This window comes from Coturnix japonica, chromosome Z (assembly GCF_054131305.1).
Source record: "Coturnix japonica strain WE chromosome Z, WE-NBRP24, whole genome shotgun sequence".
In the NCBI taxonomy this organism is placed as follows: domain Eukaryota; kingdom Metazoa; phylum Chordata; class Aves; order Galliformes; family Phasianidae; genus Coturnix; species Coturnix japonica.
Window position 1 is genome coordinate 25462290 of NC_140702.1, and position 21233 is coordinate 25483522.

Here is a 21233-nt window from a genome sequence, read left to right on the forward strand (position 1 = left end):
CCTTCAGGAAATTTGGCTGAGTGTTCCTGGAGTGGCATAGGAACCTTGCCCTCCTGCCTTCCCTTCTCATCCTCCTGTATTCCCTCTGTATCCCTCCCCACTTTCTCCAATAAAACAAAAACCAGGTTACAATTTGAGCAGAATCTGGAAAACTTATTTCTAACTAACTGTGATCTCGACATCTGAAACTTCAGCTCAAAATAATATTTTCAGGACATTTTAGTATGAGCAGGCCTTTTGTGTTATTGAGTAACTTCAAGGTTGCACCCACCCATTGAAGGGTGTACTAAAGTCCATTTTAGCTAACGATGTTTAACGTGAGTGTATATATGTACGTATATACAGAATCAGATTGTTTGAGATGTAAAGTCAAATCTGAGTAACAACTCTTCAAGAGTACGCTCTTCACTACCTATTACTTAAAAGAGTACCAAGTCAGACTACATCAAGCAATTCAGAGTTGCTTTGTGCATGTGATGATTTATTAATTTTTGTTGTATTGGGAAAGCTAATCATGGATATACGAATGAAATTTGCTTCACCTTATTAGTATTCAGCTCTTAATGTGGTTAGCTATTCATCTTTTTCAAGCTGAAAATTCCATAACTGTCTTGATTGCTAAATGGTTTAAATTGGTGTATAGAGCTATCATAAAATTGTACAAACTGATTAAGGAAAGTGTGTATTATAATAATAAAGTGCATAAAATAAATTAGCAAAGTACAAGCAAAACAGTGTGTTACCCACCTGTTTTCACATATATTTAAAGCTTATTGAAACTAAAGATGTAAAAACATATTTTGGTTTGAATGCAGTGATATTCTAGAAATGCTGTCCCATATTTAGTTGGTAAGAGATGTCAGCAAAAGATACAACTTTGTTTTTTACTTCTAAATAAATATTAGTTTAGTTAAATTTAAAGTTAGGAGGAAGGCTGATGGTAGTATCATGAGCAGCATCATAGCTAACATTTTAAAAATGTTTTCTTATTTCTTCATGAGCTTTTTCTGTGTTTTTTTTTTTTTTTTCTGGGGATGTGATCATTATTTTCTGTCTATGCACTTATTCTTATTTTAATAGTGATCACAAGCATTTCACTACTCACACTTGACCCAGTTTGAACATAAGGAGGTGTTATTATCTGGTGACTGCCTCTTCTGTAAGCTGTAAAATAAATTACATGTCAGAGGTTTTTTTTAACCTCCTTTTGTGAAGGGTATGGACTAGTTTATTGACCCTGAGCTGTCCTTTTATCCGTACAGGCATTTCCTTTGGAGTAGAAATGTGTTTATGTGGCAAAGGCTTCGCTGCTTTTGAACCCCTTAATGCTTCTTGATAGAATAGCAAAGATCTGTTTTTTTTTCTCAGCATCTTTGATCCATATATGTTCAAGTGAATAATGTCTTAAAACATTTTGAAAGATTGTGTGTGTGTGTGTGTGTGTGTGTGTGTGTGTGTGTATGTGTGTGTGTGTGTGTGTGTTAGGGCTTTCTGCAAGAGAATAGCTTGGTGTCATTTAACCATGGGACACAACTCAAATCTAAGAAGTATTTAACTTTTGATAAAATTGAAATGAGTGCCTTCTTGACCAAGAAAAATTCTGGGCTTTCATTAGTTCTCCACGCAAATAAATATGGTACCTTGGAGTACATCGTTTTCTCATAAAAGCCTTGATATCTTTCTATTGTAGCTGTTATTTTTTTTTTTCTTCGTAGTCCTTCTGTAACAAATCATAATTGGTAAGAGAGTATCCTTAGTCTTTCTAGCCATGAGTGTGTCACTGTTTTGTTTTCAGATCTCACATCTGAAATAATCCTTGATAAAAGAGACACCCAAGGATGGTAGATCTCTCTTTTGATGTCTGAGAAGAGCAGACCTATTCAGAAAAGGAGTCTCTAGTTTCCCATGAAGTTCTTGGACTAATAAACTATACCCTTTGACGTGTTACTTGGGAAGATAACCAAAACCCCACAGAGGCGTTTGTTGTATTTTAAGGAGCATCTAAATTGGATAAATTGTTTTCATACAATTTAAAAGATCCATACCAAATCAGTTAATAGCTCTAAGTAACAACTTTCCCAGCATTTACATGACAGCAGAGAATAGTGATGTGGGTGTACCATGCTCATAAACCTGCACTGAGTTTCTAAAGTCATCATGATTATAAGATACCAAGCAAAAATTCTTCTGCATTTCTATTGGTATTTCATAGTCTTAATGCTTTTCATGTAAACAGACTTAACTGTTTGGATAATAGAAAAAAAAGATTAATATACATTTTGTGTAAATATACGAGCCTTAATTTTGTTAATAGAAATGCTTAATTTGGGTACATACGTTAGAAATTATTGTTGTTTGTCATGCTTTTCATTTAAAAGTAAATTCTAAAAACATGTTGTCACAGTAACATTTTTCTTCAATATCTTTCCCAAGTTCTTTGATGTAATATCAACCACTGAGAAACCATTGGCAGAACAAGACTGGTATCATGGTGCGATTCCAAGAATAGAAGCCCAGGAGCTGTTAAAACAGCAAGGAGACTTCTTGGTGCGAGAGAGCCACGGGAAACCTGGTGAATATGTCCTTTCTGTGTTTTCAGATGGACAACGGAGACACTTTATCATACAATATGCTGATGTACGTCTCTGCTATAGTACTAAATATTCAATGTTAGGATGTCAGTTATTATAACTAAATGATTTAGTATCTACATAATGTGATAGTACACACAGCTTTACTTTTTATATGAAACCTGTTGCAAATGTTTCCATTAATGTTTCCAAACCAGGGCACTGTGTGCATATATTTATTTTTAAACCATTTTTTGTACTTAGTTCTAATCAGGTAACTTTTAATTCACACTAACAATTCTATTGAATCTAAATGAAAAATTCAAATAATCTGTGCTGGTTCCTGTACAGCTGAGAGTTTAAATCTCTGCTGTTGTGGAGGTGCTTTAATTCTTTTCAGCCCTACGAATGCTGTTTTGTTCAGTAGAGATCAAAAGATTGTGAATTTTATGCAGCACATAGGATCACGTACCCCTTATGGTAGTAACTTAGAATTTAGAATAAGACTGCCATTCTGGAAAGTATGTTGATATTCATATGCCTTTAGCTGGTGTGTCTCTTGTATTCTTATTTCTTGTTTTTGTTTATACATTTATTTTTCTAATTACCTTTCAGAATTAGAAATTATTTCAAAGTCCAGCTGTTCTCATACCTCTTCTCATAGAAGAAATTCTTCTATGGCTTCAAATATAGTATCGTTTTTTGTTTTGGTTCAGTAATGTTGACAAAACATACTTCAGTCTTTTGTTATAAGGTCTCCCAAAATCCCATCAAACTTTTTAGAAGAATGCTCATGATGGTCTGATAACTAAGTTTACACTGGAAATATTCCATGTCTAAATCTCCATCTGGGGGATTATGTGTTGCATCCTGGTTTATTTCTTTTTAATGAAGGGCTGCAATATTTTTAAAACTTTATAAAAATTGGAGGCTTTTCGTAGACTTACCTGGCTGGATTTTTTAATAATTTTCATCTGGGATTTTCCTCGTAAAACTGAACCTTGACACAAAGCTGGTGTTACAGTTCAATTTTTTAAAGTCTTGAAGTATTTTGTGTGCTAGGGAAAATAAGAGCAATAAAATTATTTATAGCTAGACACACGGAATCTTAAAAGATGCTTGGTTCACTCTGACCCTGACCCACCAGAATTAATTAGATATAAAAAGCTTGGTGTGATTGAAATAATTTGGTGTACATCACTGTAGACTGGGGTTAAAGTCAGAGCAGAGAAGTTTTTTTGGTAATTGTTACTTTAGGGCCACTCTTATCTGTAAGCTGAAAAATTAAATAAAACTGTTTTTTTTCCCTAATAATTTTATTACTTTCTCTTAGGGATGATATTTGAAATACAAGAGATGTTGTTTAAGGCTGCATAGCCTGTCACAGCCGAAGCATCATCGTGTGATTAGATCTTTTTGCTTATACATTTATTAACAGGGTATTGCATAAACCTGATCTTGGAGTGCATTTAGGCAAGATTTTGTTGACAATCATGAAAACTAAAACTATTTCTGAAGAAGTGCAGAACTTCTTAAGCGCTTTGAATTAAATGTGGAAAAAGGCTTTAATTTTAAAATAAGAGTAAAGCTTTTTAGCCTTTAAAAGGAGTTATAACTAGTGGGGCTGTTTGTAATACTACAAGAGGAAATGGATTCCTAGGCATGCCTTGGTAAGCATGTCAAAGGATTTCAGGATTTTAAACATTTTGTTTAAATTGGTAGAAACGAAGGGGAATCAGATTTTTGACTGGTCAGATCACTGGGGGCTTTTGGTTTTCTTTCAGTTATTTTTCTGAATGAGGGTCTGCAGAATATATTAGGATATATGCTTGTTTTAAGTCTGATTCTTTACATAGCATTCTCCTTTGTTTTATCTCATTTTAAATGTAAATCTTAATAAAAGCATACATGAGATAAAAGAGTTCAGTTATTTAATTTTAAGCATCAAAATTCACTGCTGAAATTTGTTAGTTGTTCAAGGTTACTGTTTGGTTTTTTTTCTCGTTTCTTCTGTTTTGAGGCTGTGCTGCTCTGAAAGTATATGGTAGTGGTGGTCAGGATCCTGTGAAAATATAGGGAATAAATAAACATTTTTCTTTGCCCTGGAGATTTTACATAGATGGCATCAGATGGGTATAAGATTGGGTTTGCGATGAGGAAATAAAAACTATACTGATTTTCACAGTAAGCTGATACTTAGAAAATCAAGTTTTTTGGATAATCAGAACAGAAATAAAAATGGGGTTATTTGAAAGGAGCTGGAATTAGTGTGCTGCTCACTGAGCCAGGATCTATTTTTACACTTATAGCTATAATGTACAGTTTAAGACATGACGAAGGATGAAATAAATGCTTACTTACACTTTTCCTGCTGTCAAAAATAAGATATGAAGATAGTTTTTTCCTCCCATAGTGTTTTGAAGAATGCTGTGTGTTTGCTAAGACAATGTTACATATCTCTAATAATATGAGACTTAACTGTTCCAGTTTTGTAGATTATGTAGTTAAAATGAAGTAAATTGACAAAGATAGAGGAGTTGAGGGGGAAGAATTTTGTCTTGGCCAGATGTGCTCTGCTGATCGCATGCATGACTTGCCTTAGTTTTTAGCATCCATACCACTCTAGTGTCCTCTGATAAACACTAATAATTAAAGGATGATCCTGAGACTTGCACTCCATGCTAGAGTCTAATTGTGAATCAAACGTTGTAAATGCAGTAAGGTCTAATTAAAAATAATAATAATAAAAAGTTATTTACATCTTGTACAGTTTATTTCCAGATGTTTGTTTTAGTTTATTTTCTGTTATATTTAAGTAAATTATATATTATACAGTGTTAGGTGCTTAGGAATTTGGTGTTGTTTCAGGCTTATAGTATTTCACTGTCATAGTTTAAGTACCTCAAATAGTCCCATCTTTGGAAATACAAGTGCTGCACTTTTCTTTAAACTTCAGAATTTGAGGAAATAGTTATTTTATTATTTTACTGCAAAAGAGTAATTCAGTAAATTTGCATTTATTCATGTATCGTCTAAACATTCCATGTAATTCGGTAGAAATGCTATTAAGTAGATGAGGACAAAAATACAACTTAGTGAATGTGGATGTTTGTTTTGTTACTGTTTAAGGAAGCTTTGAAAAGCTTTTTTTGTTGTCTTTGCTTGTAGAGAAACAATTGTTTCCTTTTACCTCCATACAGAACCAGTATCGTTTTGAAGGAACTGGATTTCCAACTATTCCTCAGCTCATAGAACATCATTATACAACAAAGCAAGTTATTACAAAGAAATCAGGTGTTGTTCTGCTGAATCCTGTTGTGAAGGTAATGCATGCATTTCAAGAACTCTTTAACTGAAAAGACTAGGGAAGGTTTGTACTGTTACCTAAAACAAATTCCCTTGCAGCCTGAAAGATTTTTCATTCTTGCTTATTGTTCTGTGACTTTTTCTTCTGAGATTTTTCCAGCCTTCTGTGCTCCACAGAATGCATTCCTGTAAAATAACACTCCATACTGATTCTTAAAATAAATTTCTACTATCTTGAATAACAGCATTCAGTCTTAAAAGTAAATCCTTGTACTCCTCCTTTCTCTGCTTTGTATTTCCTTTTAGAATTTTACTGCTGGCACAGTAATTCCTCTAAACTAGTGAGGAATTTTTCTTGAATAAAACTATGTGGTAGAATTCTAGCAAAGTTTTGAAAACTTGTGCAATTTGAAATTACAATTGCCTTATTGGTCAGTGTCATAGTATAATTACTTCTGCAAGAGGAATGAGAAGGGATGGGACTATTAAACTGTACAACTGTTTAGGAAGCTTAAAGAGTATATGCCATTTTCCCAGAGTTCTGAAGTTGTTATCTACTGAATTGATACTTCATGCATCTGTGAACTGTTTTTAACAGAAACTGTGATCTATGAGTGAGCCATTTGCACTCAATTAAAAAAAACCCAAAACCAACCAAAACCCAAAAACACTCACACCAGTCTGAAGAGTGTGTATAGCACCTTCTGTGTTACAAAAATTCTTTAAAGTGTGACAATTTCTATTTCGGTTTCCTAATACAAACTCCCTGTTCTTTACCTTTAATAATCCTAAGAAATTAAAGCGTATTCATTTTCTCAAAATTAATGTGGTTTTTATGCTTTTCTATGCTTGCCTATTATATGTACTTACAAATCTAAAGTATGGCAATTTTTATGTACATATTTTTAGTTAATGTCATGGTGATTACAAAATTGAGACTCCACTGAATGTAAAATATAGCTTAAATTCATTGCTGAACCTTTGAGAAAGCTTATTACTTCATTTTTGATGTGCAGATACTTATATTTTTTATATAAGCTCTTTAAGCTAAAAATAAAAGGCTGCCAAACTCCAAGTAAAATCTTTTTATTAATTAATTCCTTATATAAAACTGTATTGTTTTTTTTGTTTTTTTTTTTTTTGTTTTTCCTGTATTTCTGCAATGTGCATATTGTGAGAGCTGCTCAGTTTTTGCAAATGTGAAGTGATTGATTGTATGGTATGTTTCTAGGTAATAAATAGTAAAATAATTTATTCTTATTTATTTTATTAAGGTTAGACAGGCCTGAAAAATACAAATTCTTTATTGACTGTTAGTGACTTTGAAGGCAGGGAGCTTCTATATCGCTGACATTTTTTCATCTTAGTTTCTGAGGGGGGGTGGGGGTGAAGTTAGGTTTTTATGTATTGTTTTCTGTAACAACACACAGTGAAAGAGTGTTTCTATTACATACACAGTTGAGGAAATATGGTCCGAAATATGTTTTCAGATATCTATTGCAGTAATTTACCTCATGCCCTTTGAGGTACGAATGCAAGTAGAAATAATCTGTGAATAGATGACTCAAAGTGCAGACATTATAAGTTAATTTCAGAGATGGCATGTGTACTGTGACAACTACTTGGGATTATTTTCCATATCATATGCTAATATTGAAGTATCTTTGATCTTTTTGTTAAAATTCATTTGACATCTGCAAGGTCTGTTTCTCCTGCAGCTGCAAAGTAGTCTGTGACATTTCATGCAATCGTTAATTTTTCAATGCAAATTGCTGTTCCTGTAATAGCCTGTTTAGGAAGTGAAAGTTAAATATGATGGAGAACTTCACAGAAAAACAATTATGCCATGTAGTTCGTTTTTGCTTTCCTTTCTTCCCACAGTCATTTATCCTCCTTTACCATATTAGCAAAATTAGTGCTCACCTTCTGTGACGTTGCCCTTGAAAGGAACACTCTTAATTGTGCTACAGAAGGCCTGTCCTCCATCCCTTTTCATGCAGACCATATCAGCGTGCTTGGAATTTTAATGATATATAATAATAATCCTATTATTATATATTTAAATAGAAAAACTACTGTCATTAGAATGATATCTGCAAGTGATTTTTTTTTTTCCTTAATTGGTAAGCCTCTTATTTATATTTATTTATAACCTCTTGGAAAATTGCGCTGTATGTTCCTCAGTGTATTATTGATGAAATAACTGATTTGAAGAGTGTTAAGGGCAACCTCAGTGCATACCCAAGGACTTTGTTAGCAGCGAAGCTATTCTGAATGCATAAAACATGCTTTCACTTCCTACTGCCTTTGACCTTCTGTTTTTGAAATATTTAAATTTCCTAAAATGCATTCTGTTCACTTAAGAAATTTGTATGAAGTGGCAGATATGCTCAGTATGTTCAATAAAAAATAAAATCATCAAGGAAATAATAAACCAATTTTATTTGGATCTATCTACATGAACTTTTTAGCTTAGATCAGAAATGAATTTCCGAAGCAAATCTGCCATTACCACTAAGGTTTTGAACTTTACTCATTTAAAGAGGAGCAGCGTAGTAAGATGCACAACTGATGATGAGATCTCAGTCTTTGTAATCTGAGGAGATCTGTTCTGAAATACTCCCTTGTCCTCCTGTGTTTGTTTTAGGGCATCATCAGCAATTGTTTCACTCCGCAAGTCTGCTGCTATTTGAGTACTGTGAACATAGTTATAGTCTTTGGACCTTCTGCAGTAAATTCAAATTCCAGTCTCATGGAAAGCAGAACACCACTTCTTTGTCAGATGTACATTTGTTGCTTTCAATTCTGGATCTATTTTGAGGTCGCAAAGAAGCCTTTGTTAGGGCCTCAGACAGTCACACAGGAAAACGATGAACTGTGAATAATGTTAAGTGAAATAAAAATAAAAGGTGTATTTGATTTTAGTGGGTCCAGTGATGAACAAGTTTACAAATGGCCTGAGGATTCTGTGTGGGTCAGAGTTTCAGATGCAAAATTTTAGTATGTTAGATGTGTGAAATAATGGAAAAAAAAAAGAAAAAAAAAGAAAAAAAAAGTGAGAAGGTAGATAGAGTTAGTGATATTGTTTTCATAGAAGTCATGAGTAAAAATCTTATGTGACCTTAATTCTTCATTCACAAAACCCGTTTTAGTTGTAGTTCATATGTAGAAGTGTTTTGATCTCAGCATTCAAAGGCTGAAAGCATAAACAAGTTATGTGCTCTGTGTTCCAGCTTTTTCGTACTTTTAGAACTGATATTGACTCCTTTGTCATTCAGTTGACATACACAAAATACAGTGCAAAACTAACTATTTTCCCAATTTTGGGTTTCCCGTGGTGTTGATTGGTTTTGCAGGTAATTTTTTTTCTTTCACTCTGTTTACAAAAGTAAGTTCACTGCTGCAGACAGCATACATGTCCAGGATGGAGGCAACTCATGTTTCATAGGCTTTCAAGGCTGAGCTGGAGGAATTTGTGGAAATTGCTAAGTAGTCTCATTTTCAATCAGGCTTCTTAGAAGCCTCAATACTGTCTCAATAAGGAGACTTTCAAGTTTATTGCAGAGCAGTGCTAATACTCAATTAGGAATACTCATCTTGAGACGTGAAAGAGTTAAGTTGGTGAAGAGGAAAACAATTGCAGTAATCAGTGCTGCCTGCTGGGAAGAACATCTTATGTTTGTTAGACCTAAGAGCAGCTCTCTTGGAGCAGAACTCTCATGTAAATGGAAGGAGACTATAGCAGCAAATAGTTCAGCTATCACAATGTCACGTAGGCTAGCTTTTTGGTACCATGGAAGATCAAATTGTGATTACCTAGATGATACCCACACATCTGGCTAAGCCTGTAGAAGTGCCAAGAAGAACCTTCTGTTCCTGGTCTATGCAGGATGATTTTTGGCCAAATCTGTAATTCTCCTGGACACAAAAATGTCTGATATGTGCACTTTCAAATGTTAAAATAGATCTTTTAGTTTTTTAAGGAATTTACGCTATGAGAAGTATGGACTTATAGTGCCTACAGATAGAGGTAATATTTTCTGCATAAGCATGAAATGATTCTTTTTCCCACTTATTGCCATGAAGTATTATTATGATCATACAGAATGATGTATGAAGGAAACTGGCAGTACTTTTTTATTATAATAAGAGAATTTAGGCAGATTTTCAGTATTTCAGCTTTAGTTTAATTCTGGAGTCTGCAGCTATCGATATTTGATAATAGTTTAGTATAGTAGTATTAGAGATACTGTTGAGTTAGTTAGGTCCTGTTTCTTCAGAAGTATTACATGATTTCATTCTAAGGCTTTTAGTAAAGGGGGCTGCGATAGTTCCAATGGATAATAAGAGGAATACATCTGCCGTAGTGGTATCCTGTACTTCTGAAAGTAATGCATCCTAATGAGAAAGGAAAAAAGAGAGCAGCTTTGTGCAAAGTACTAAACCAAATTTATGTGCAATTTCTATTACTTTAAAACTGAAGAAGTTGGAGGAATATTTTTTTGAAGAATCTTTTAAAAATGTTGCAGTAGCAGTGGCACATTGGAATCCCTAAACACAAAGTACCAAATACTGTTTTATATCCAGGTATGTCGTGATCAGAGATTAATGTAGTTTTTCTACATGGCCATGGAGTTAAAAATCTGCTTTAGGGAATGTATCTGTTTCAGTCTTTATAGTAAAACTTCCCATTTTCAGTTTTAAAGCAGGCTTTCCATGGATGGGAGGTTAGAGCTGGATGATCTTTAATGTCCCTTACAAACCAAGCTGTTCTGTGATTTTTATGATACTGCATGTGCAGACTTTTGTCCAGCATTCTGAACAAAACTGTTCAAGTAACTTTTCAGTCTTTATCAGAAATGTTATATAAATCACTGATACAGCACGATAATAAAGTTTGATTAGAATTGGGTAGGATTGCAATAATAAAACACTTTATTTACTAAATATCCTAATTTTAATGGGTTCCTACTGCTTCCATGAATTTGTAATTCAGATCTTCTATAGTAATTGTTCTTTGTAAAACTGTGAGCTAACAAACTTCTTGAAGTCCTCTGATTTTATACTTTTTCACTAGTGCATTCAGTCTGACTTCAATAGGAATAAGATACTGAATTTACAATACTACTTCTATAGTATGATTGAAAACTGAAACCTTATGTAAATGTAGGCTTTCATAACTGAAAATACAGAATGCATTGAGACCAAGACTCTGTGTGCTCTTAGATAACTTTGTAGGATTAGAGCTCTACAGAATGGGTTACTGTGCAATAGCTTGCAATTGCCTTCACCAGTTTAAGTGGAACAGCACGTTAAAAAGGAGTGACATGTGGAGAGGAATCAGGCAGAGCGGAAGATATGCATATTATGCAGGCAAGACTTGTTGATTTTATTTTTCATAAACGTGACCAGAAGATACCAGAAGAGCATGTGATTGTTCAGAAAGGCAGTAGTAAGGAACTTATACGTAGTTTCTGATGGTGTTTCTTAGGCTATTTTCTTAAAAATGTACTATTCTTTTCCTGGAAAAAATGCCTTCATCCTGGTATTTAACATTGTGCAGGTGCTTTATGAGGAAAAAATGTAACTTAGCTAATTTAGCTTCAACTAAGAAGAGTGCTGAATGTATGTTCTTTTCTGTCATTACAGCCCTTCAAATTGTTTCTTATGATAAATTGGAGCTTAGGTTGATGTTGTTAACATGGAATAGTTTAGGTATTAAATACCTAATGCACACTTATATGTCTTCATATATATATATATATATTTTTTTTTTGTGCAGCTTCATTTGATTGCAGCAAATCGTGCTGATGTTGGTGGAAGTACTTGTAATAAGTAAATGTTTTATCTGCTGGGAAAAATAAACCAGCTGAACAGGAACAGATGGAAATGTGAAGTGTATGTCTAAATATTTGGGTTCAAGGAGACTATCCTGGACTGTTTTATACACGTCTGTCATCTCTCAAACCAGGGAAAAAGTACATGAAATTCAAAAGGTTCATATGTAGCCAGGTTGGGGAGGAAGAAGTAGAAGTGTGTGTGCTTGTCTTTGTGCATCTGTGAAGTTGTTTTAGCCTGTTTTAACAGTTGAAGTGAGTTCTTGCTTGTATGCATAAAACTGAGCTTTCACATTTTCTTCTCTTTTCAAATCATACACAATGTTTAAATGAGTAACTTCATGATCAATTTTCTTTTCTTTTGAGTCTGCTGACTACTAGTGTTCTTTTAGAGGGAGTTTCTCATAAAAGGCAAATAATTTCTGCATGCGTGTATTTGAGATGTGTAGGATTTAGGGTACTTCAGTTTAGGAGCTGAAGTTACTATATTCAGTAAAGATCAGAGCTATTAGTTTCCTGAATGCTTTTGAAATACAGTGGTTTTTACATAAATTCTCCTTTCCTTTTTCTGTGCTTAAGCATTTCGTGTTCTATCCCTTCATCCTTCTCAGCTGTTTTCCTCAGATTTTTCTTTATTTCCTATCTTTTTCTTGAAATACACCCAGTATCTTTCTAGTCAATGAATAAAAGAACATAACCTTTGCAAAATACTGCACACCCTTCCAAAAAAAGCAAAGAAGCAAAGAAATCTGTGATTTTTTTTGTATTGTTTTATATTGTTTTCTGGAGTCATTTTCTTTACTGACCTTCAAGAAACAATGCTCACAGAAAAGCTGTGAAGTTAATTTGAGGTCACTTCTGCAGTTTATATGCTGCATAGTAGCCTTCAAAATTCTCAGTTCTTTCTTGCTGGTTTATGGCTGCTCAGAACCTAGTTTAGCAAAAAGGTTGAAATTTACAGTCTTTTTAAGTGAAAAATATCAAGTCATATGAAATAGGTTTACCTTTGTGAAGAAGAGCTGAATCTGCACTGTTTCTGTGCTTTTCAGCTCACATGAAGTTTAATCAGTGCGTTCTAAGATGGCTTAATACACTGCTGATGATAATGCAGAACGTTTCTATAACATATTTTACAGGTCATTAATCTTTATTTCAAAACAGTTTTAAGGATGTTGTTGCACTCTTTCAGAATCCCTCCTGTAAAACTAACTTGTTCTTACAAAAGCCTTTCACTAGCTACCTGTATTTCTATATTAATCCGGAGAACCTGAGACATGGTTTATGATTCACGGAATTGATATATGTATTTTATCTACTGGGATAGGCAGTGTGGAAAATAGAACTTCTAATGCAGAAATGAGAAATTATCTTAGTAGGCTCTATCCACATAACTGTTAGTGTGTTTCTTTTGTATGCTTGGGTTTTTCTTTTGTGTCTGGGTGAACAGCACTACAAAGAATGGGTGATAAGTAAATAACAGTGATGATGAAATAGAACTTTTCTAATTTATTCATCTTGCAATGTAACTTGGTCAGAATTGACTCCCTGTTCCCTCCTATAAATCTTGCTTGAGAGTCTGCTATATAAGAGTTGTTTTTGCCTGATGATTATCTGAAACGTGATACAAAAGTAGATGGCCATGTCTTTTTCCCCCCTTCACTTTCCTGCTAGAAGTGCTAAAATTTTTAAAAACAAGTGTTTAAACTGGTGTCTATAAGTTTATCTGTAGTTTCCCAAATGTCTCTCTTTAAAATATTTTGTACTTAATTGTGTTACTGCTGAGTGCTAATTAGGAAAAAAAAAGTGGTATTTTAGACTTGCTCATTATTGAAATTGTTACCAAAATTGTAGAAAAATGATGCAGGGGAACTGTAACACTAAATATTTATTCTGGGTTATATTTTTCATTTTATTGAAAGCTGTTAGAATTTACTGTAGCTGACAAGTAAACCTTCTTTTGGGCATAATAATTCATGGTTTCCTTGATGTAGTTTCTGTTAGTGATGGAAAATATGTACAAGGAAAACTTTGCCTCAGACTTGAGCTTACTTATGTGGAAGAATTTAGGGTAATACTAGTATCATCTTAGTCTCATAGCTTAGAAAAGGGAAAATAATACTGTGTTTTGTACAGGGACTATCAGCTGTTGATACTGTGGCCCCCAGTGGCTTTGCACACCATTCCAGTACCAGTATATTTCCTGAATAAAGGAATTAAATGTGATTGATTCCTTACTTATTACTCCAGGCACGAAACTTATAATCGTAAGTGCAACCAAGAAAACAAATGTCCTGGATAGACTCAAAGTCTGGAAAAAGTACCTATTAGGTGATATTCATAGAAACTTTAAGTGTGATGCAGACACTAAGCTATTTCCCAAATGTCTGGAGAGATCAGCAGCATCAAGGCTGACCAGGTTCTCTACCATGTTGGCAACTTGTTTCTCAGTCTTTGGCCAGCAGTTCATTCAGCAGTATCTCAGTAGGCTAAATGCAGTGTTAGGAGTCCTTACTAGTGCTATTAATAACAGCTACCTCAGTAGGAGTCCTGAGAGCAGCCTTCTTCTGGCCGGGGCCCAGGCCCATACATTATGTTGGTGCAGCTATGTGCTGCAGCATCCGCTGCTGACTCAGGGGTGATGCTCTCCGGCAGGCTTGTGCTGAGGTGTCTGCCAAGATTGAATCCCATGCAAGGGAGCTACGAAAAGCAGTTTCACTGCTCAGCCCTACCCCAGCCCCTCACAGCTCTGTCTGTACCAGACCATGTGCCCTGTTGTCTGGAACTGAACCTTGATCCACAGGATGACATGGCATGGTATATATAGATAGCAGCATCTCTCTTAGTTTCTTTTCAGCTGTCTGCACTGAAGAAACTGCCTTGGTGCAGGTCAGTAGAATGAACAGGGGTTAAATCACTTTGCAAGTGCTGGAAGATACTAGACAAAACGTCAGACTCCAGCTTATTTTTTAATACTACAAAATGTTTTCTTCAACTTGACAAGTGCTGTGATGCAAAGGGACCAGCTACAGTTTCAGACTTGCGTTCTATAGATGAACTTGATGATAAAAGTTGTGAGACCCCAGCGCAAGAAAAATGTGGAGCTGTTGGAGTGGATCTGGAGGAGGAGCACCTCTCCTATAAGGAAGAATAAGGCTGTGAGTGAGCTGGGGTTGTTTGGGCTGCAAAAGAGAAGGCTTTGGGGAGACATTGTTGTGGTCTTCCAGTACTTGAAGGGAAGTATTAAACAGCAAGGAGACTGACATTTTACGTGATCTGATAGTGACAGGACAAGGGAGAATAGCTTTAAACTAAATGAGAGGAGATTTAGGATAGATGTTAGGAAGAAATCCTTTACCCAGAAGGTGGAGGAGGCACTGGCACAGGAGCCCAGAGCTGCAGGTGGGGATCCATAAGGGTGTTCAAGCTCAGCTTGGATGAGGACCCTGGGCAGCCTGATCCATTGGGTGGCAGCCCTGCTCATGGCAGGGAGGTTGGAAGTAAATGATCCTGGAGGTTTGTTTCAACCCAAAACATTCTGTGATTCTATGAGTTTCGTACACTGACTGCCATCTTTTTACCCAGAAGCTCAGCGTTAACATTCACTAGGTGAAAATTGTATTTAGGGGTGGGACAGTTGTGTTTTAATACTTCCTAGTGGAAATATTTCCCTCTTTGTAATCTTTGGAGGTCTTTTTCTGCTCCTTTAAGTTTTCAGTGAACACGAGATAGAGCAGAAACCAGGAGGGAGGAACATAACAGAAAAACTTAACAGATGAGGGGAGTTGACTTAGAAGTTCTGGGTTACAGGTTCTGTTCTGTTAATTGTTTAACAATATGTATCTTTTGCTGATTTCTCCTGGATCATCTGGAAAGTATTACTGGTGTCAGAATCGATTATATATACACAGAAGTTAAAAAACGAAATGAATGATGATTGCAGTCAGATGGATTGTGATGCGTCAAGGGCTGCATCATCTTGTTTAACTGTCTGCTTTTCAGGTTGGTCCAGATGGTGCCTAATGAGTAGTAAAAGAACAGTTTTGAAGAGGTATCAATTAGAATGAGTAGCGATTGTCTGAGTGTCTGCTGCAGCCGTACCTGCCACCTTTTCAGTCAGTTAGCCTCAGGAATGGCTTATATAATTAGTTTCTATTTTATGGCAGAGTCTGTGTATCTACAAAAGTAACTGAACATTTCTGATCACAGAAGACTCTAATAAGTAGGAAACTAATTTACTTATCATTCATATGAATATTCGTTTATAATACCTAGTGAAACAGACTAGCAAGGCTCTACTATTTGCATGTGTTCAAGAATAAATGATATTTTTGAAGCCAACAATAGGAGCTCTAGTAAAAAAGCTGATCAAACTTTGAGTTAAAAAAAAAAAAAGCAGAACCAAGACACTCAGTGAAGATGCTCAATGTAATTAATAGCTCATGTTGATATAATAAAATCCAGAAGGTTTTCCTAAATGAAAAATGTAGGTAGTGATTAATAGGCTACTGTAATAACAAATATTTTGCCAGATCATTTGATTACAGCTTATGGTGCCTTTCTGTTTAATTCTTTCTCTGAAGTATTATGCGTCGGATTTTTCCTCTATAAAGAAGTGTTTGAAATGCTGCATTGTCAGTTTTCCAAAACTCATTCACTGAAATATAGAACATTGAGAATTAAGAGGTTAAAAAGACACTAATATTTGACTTTATAACTCACTGTCTTCTGCAGTATTTATTTCAAAGTTTAAAAAGCCTTATGTCAGTGCATCAAGTAGTCATTTGTATGGTTACTTTCTTTTAGAGCTTTATTTCCAAATCGTTATCTTAAATTTGAGCTTTTCTAGTGAAGGAAGATGCATTTTGATGGCCTTTTCTGGCTGTTCAAAATACAACAGCTTCTGAATGAGGCATCCAATCAGCAAAAAATACCTAACAAATTTTACAGACTTCAGTGAGCAAAATATCTCTTAATTTTTAACAAAATCAAATTGAGAAGATGAAGGAAATACTCACAGGACTCTTCAGCTTCTTTTAAAATAAGATTTATTCTACCAGAAATGTTGTTCAGAAATCTCTGTACAGAGATTGCAGTGTTCTGCACTTACTACCTAGGCTTTAGACATAGGGGTTGTATGTATATATTTTTTATGGCTTTCTAGGAAAAACAGTACTTCCAATGTTGGGATGTGTCTTGCTGATTAATTTAAAGGCACATAAATGTACATTCAGTGTTTCTTTAAAAATCTGAAAATATGTTCAATGTAGTTATGACTGTTGCATTGCCTTCAGTTAGGATGGAGTCTTTGGCAGGATATACAATGTATGAAATATCTGGTTCTGAGCTGGTAACATGGCTTGACCGAGCATGTTAGTTATAGACATGTTGTTTCAGCAAAGCCAGCATGGTTGGTTTGGTTTTCTATGAGCTTTAATGAGATACTGTTAGAAAAAATGCATAGAATCTTACCATTAATATGATTAGTGTTGATGGCGTTTCTGAGGTGATAAGTAGATGAGGTACTAATAAAGAAATAAGGTTGTTAGTCATCAGCACTGCATAGATCCAATGACTTGCATTCATTGTGCTATCTTTTCAGGTAGTTGGCTGTTATGTATCAAACTACTAAAGAAGATTTAGGCCTAGGACTTAAGATATGCCAAATGTACCTTGTTAAAAAGCAGAAAAATCAGTTGTTTTATATTTGCATTGAGAAAATAAATGCTTTTGGTTTGGGTTTGTTTGTTTGGTTGGTTGTTGGTTGTTTTTTTTTTTTGTTTGTTTGTTTTATGACACTGTAGTAAGTTACTTCATATTCTAATATGAAAGTTCTTATGTGGTTTTGGCACAAGTCATTTTTAAAAAACAGGGCAGTAGATACTGTTTCCAGAGCTTGCATGAGTAAGTGCGTGTGTTCTGTTAGCTCACATACTGTCGACTTAATTGATATACTTAATAGGCTATACAGTACATTCTAGCATCTCTTTGAAAAGTATGTTTTCTAAAAGCTGTTCTTAACTACCTGAGGTGCTTTTGACTGAGCAGGCTGTACAAAATGCTTCATTAGATACATTTCAACTTGCTGAAGTGTATGTAATAGAAAGTACGTATTTGATACTACTGAACATTTTTCTTCCCTTTTCTTACCATAGGATAAGAAATGGGTTCTCAATCATGAGGATGTCACACTGGGAGAATTGCTGGGCAAAGTAAGTAATCAAGTGAGCTAACAGCATTAAAATAAATATATATTAGTCATTAATCCCATATATTTCCTATTGCTTTATCCTTTAAATGGCTGTGATTTTTATACCAATTATTTTGCTTTAATATGTGAGGTAGTATTGTGCTTTAAATAAATGCTTATTGCTTGTGATGGTAAATCGTGCGATATGTCTGCTGAAAATATTTAGCATACATGTTTTTCTTATTTGTAAGGAATTACGTGTCTGTAAAGGTAATGTTACAGTTTAAATTGTGCAATCTTGCAAAAAAAATTTAAAAATTTGAAAGGCATATAAGTAAAAAATAATAATAATAATAAATTGAAATAAGATGATAGTGTACGTAATATTCATGGTTACTGTATGATTTATTGTGATTTTAGTTAATCTCTCAGTAGTATATAGGTCACTCCAAAAGTATTGCCTCCTCCTTGAAAAGAGAGGAGGCAGTATTGCCAGAGAGGTGGTAGATTCCTTGTCCCTTGAGATTTTAAAGAAATGTTTAGATGTGCTGAGGGACATGACTTAATGGGAAATATTGTGGTGCATGGACAGTTGGACTGGATGAGCTTGAAGGCCTTGTGTAAAGAAATCTTTATTGCTGAGGAAAGGAAGAAAAACCTTCCAGCATTTTTTTCTGTTTGTTGAAGTCATAGACAGCTCTGTGTACCAGAACACAGGGCAGAGATTCGTGTGGAAATATATCAGACATATATTTAAAATGTTGTATTTACTTTTTATGGGAAAAAACAAAGCTTAACTAAAAGTGTGAGACCTTGAGATCTTTCCTTCCTTACATTTTTTGCTTGACACTAGATTTCTGTGGTGCCATAATTGCCTCTTTAATTTTTGTCCTAATTTCTTTTTATTATTATTATTTTTTAAGTTAAAAAGCATGTCTGTTGGAGATGTCTATCTCAGTTTTTTTTCCAAGCAAGCTGGATAAGATAAATAAAAATAACTTATGGTGGGTTGTATCTGCTGTACTGGACTGTAAGTGGGAAACTATTGAAAAAGTACAGTAGTTTGAAAAACGAAAGAGGATAGGACTTAAATTATTAAGACTATTTAAAAGAAAACTGTAATTACGCAAGCCAAATTGAACTCATATGGCATATCCATATAATAGATTTATTCTCTCTTTGTGCACTGATTGTGCTTAGAGTGTGTACTTGAAGAGAACTTTATAAACACATTTCAATGTTCTGTAACAGTTACTTAACTGTCTGTATTTTATTCCTGGATATTTGTGAACACTGGGTTATTTTTTTTTCCTTATTTTAGGGTAATTTTGGTGAAGTATATAAGGGAACATTAAAGGATAAGACACCTGTTGCTGTAAAAACTTGTAAAGAAGATCTTCCTCAGGAACTGAAAATCAAATTTCTGTCAGAAGCCAGGTAGGTGCTCTGTTTGTTTGTTTTAATCCCCCAGGTTTTCTTACTATGTATGTTTACATATTTGGACCTTTCAAAGAATTCGAAGAAGTAGTAGTCATACTTCTTCTTTATGCTCCCTCAGTACTTACACTTACTGTTGACTATACATACACATTTTTAATGTGTATAAACAGCGATCACCTGCACTTGTTGAAACCACCTTGGCAAGCTATGTCTATAATCCACCACTTTGATATTGTAAGTGGATCCATTTAGAATTTCTTAGATACATGCCTCAAGGATAATAATAATAAGCCTGGAAGACATTATTTTTTTAAATGAGATTATACCAGTCACAAATTCTAATTTACGTTAGAATGTATGCATTTGGTCACATATGTCCAGATTATGGTACAGATTTATTAAGTTCTTCTTTCAGTCCAACTGCTGTATCGGGCATGTGACATGCATGTTACGGCACGCTAAATATTCTGAATACAGACAAATTATTTGGCTATCTGCATAGACAATTTCTAAGAACTCAGGCTCAGGATAGTAGGATGTATTGAAATCATCTCATAATTGTTTAAGCTAAAATTAGCAGTTTTGACTGTGAAGCCCCAAGCTAGTATAATCAGTATATGTATTCCACTGTACCTACTGAGTGTTTTTAAACAGCTGGCAACCACAGAGATTTTTTCATTTGCTTAGAAGCCTGCCACTGAAGGAGCAGTGTTGTATGGAATATTATATGAAAAAAAAAACCAAAACTAAAGTGGTTTTTTTTTTTCATTAAATCCATATGTCCCAAGTTTCACTTTCATTTCCAGAAAAATGAGGAAAAAGATGAGGTAGTTTAAGTTATCAAATAGTAGAAGAAACATTTTAAAGTTAAAAGGTCTCTCTGGAATTCTTCCTAGACCTTCATTTTGCTTATAAATAATAGCATGCTGGTTTAGGCTGTGAATGTTCTTATTAAAGTATCATGTAAGAAGATGGAAATGTTGTTGCTTAATTCCAGAAATTAAAATCTCAGTATTTATATTCTTCTAAAACTTACTGTATCAATTAGTCTTGTGAATTAAAACTGAAATGAGTGTGCATTTGGAAAGTGCAGCACAAAAATGTAGAGCCATGCTGTGCATGCATTTCCAGTAATGCTTCTCTTCTGATACACCACAGAAATGCTGTTCAATTCCAAGGCTTCCCGAGAAACTACAAACCTGTCAGAATATTTTTCAGTTCCTCAGATAAAATGTTCTGCAAACAAATGTTAAAACTACAATGAACTAGTAGTTCATTGATTGATTCAGTCTTGATCTTTGAGTAAAAGTACCCTTGACCAGAAGAATGTTTGATCTGTGACATTGATTTTTTAATTGATAACAGTAATTTTATTGAAAATTCTATTGAAATAATGTTGAGTGTAAGATAATTTTCTGTTTAATTGGTTTGTACAATAGAATTTATTAATATAATAAACTTACTGTGTGTTTTTCAGAATACTCAAACAGTATGATCATCCTAATATTGTAAAGCTCATAGGAGTTTGCACACAAAGGCAACCTATTTATATTGTTATGGAACTTGTTCCAGGTAATTTTTTCCCTTTTTTTTTAAAAATTAAAATATATTATTTTCTATGTCTGTATTTGAAGCTCCTTCACTGCAAATTCCTAGAAATTTTCTTCTATCATGTACCAGCTTAGGAGTAGAGTAAGTTCCTTGAACCGGTTGCAGATTTTTCTGTAGGCATTTGTGGCAATAGAATTTGCTACACAGGATCTCAGACATATCTTTACTTCTTTCCTGTTAAGATATTATGTGTTATTTCCTTTAGCAATAATTTTGTGTAGTGACTGTTAAGATGCTTTTAATTAAGAAACTTCATTACTGATCAGTGTTTAATAAATCAGT

The 21233-nt window shown here is 34.3% G+C and overlaps 1 protein-coding gene across 6 annotated transcripts in view; it reads left to right on the top strand.

Annotated features, from left to right (window-relative positions):
* FER (FER tyrosine kinase) overlaps window positions 1–21233 on the top strand; it is a 151590-nt gene that overhangs the window by 70974 nt on the left and 59383 nt on the right. For all 6 annotated transcript variants that reach the window (XM_015849442.3, XM_015849444.3, XM_085528488.1 and 3 more), the window contains 5 exons: window positions 2434–2637; window positions 5771–5893; window positions 17866–17922; window positions 19222–19337; window positions 20818–20912. In XM_015849442.3, coding sequence (XP_015704928.1) covers window positions 2434–2637; window positions 5771–5893; window positions 17866–17922; window positions 19222–19337; window positions 20818–20912 — 595 coding nt within the window. The remainder of the gene's footprint in view (window positions 1–2433; window positions 2638–5770; window positions 5894–17865; window positions 17923–19221; window positions 19338–20817; window positions 20913–21233) is intronic.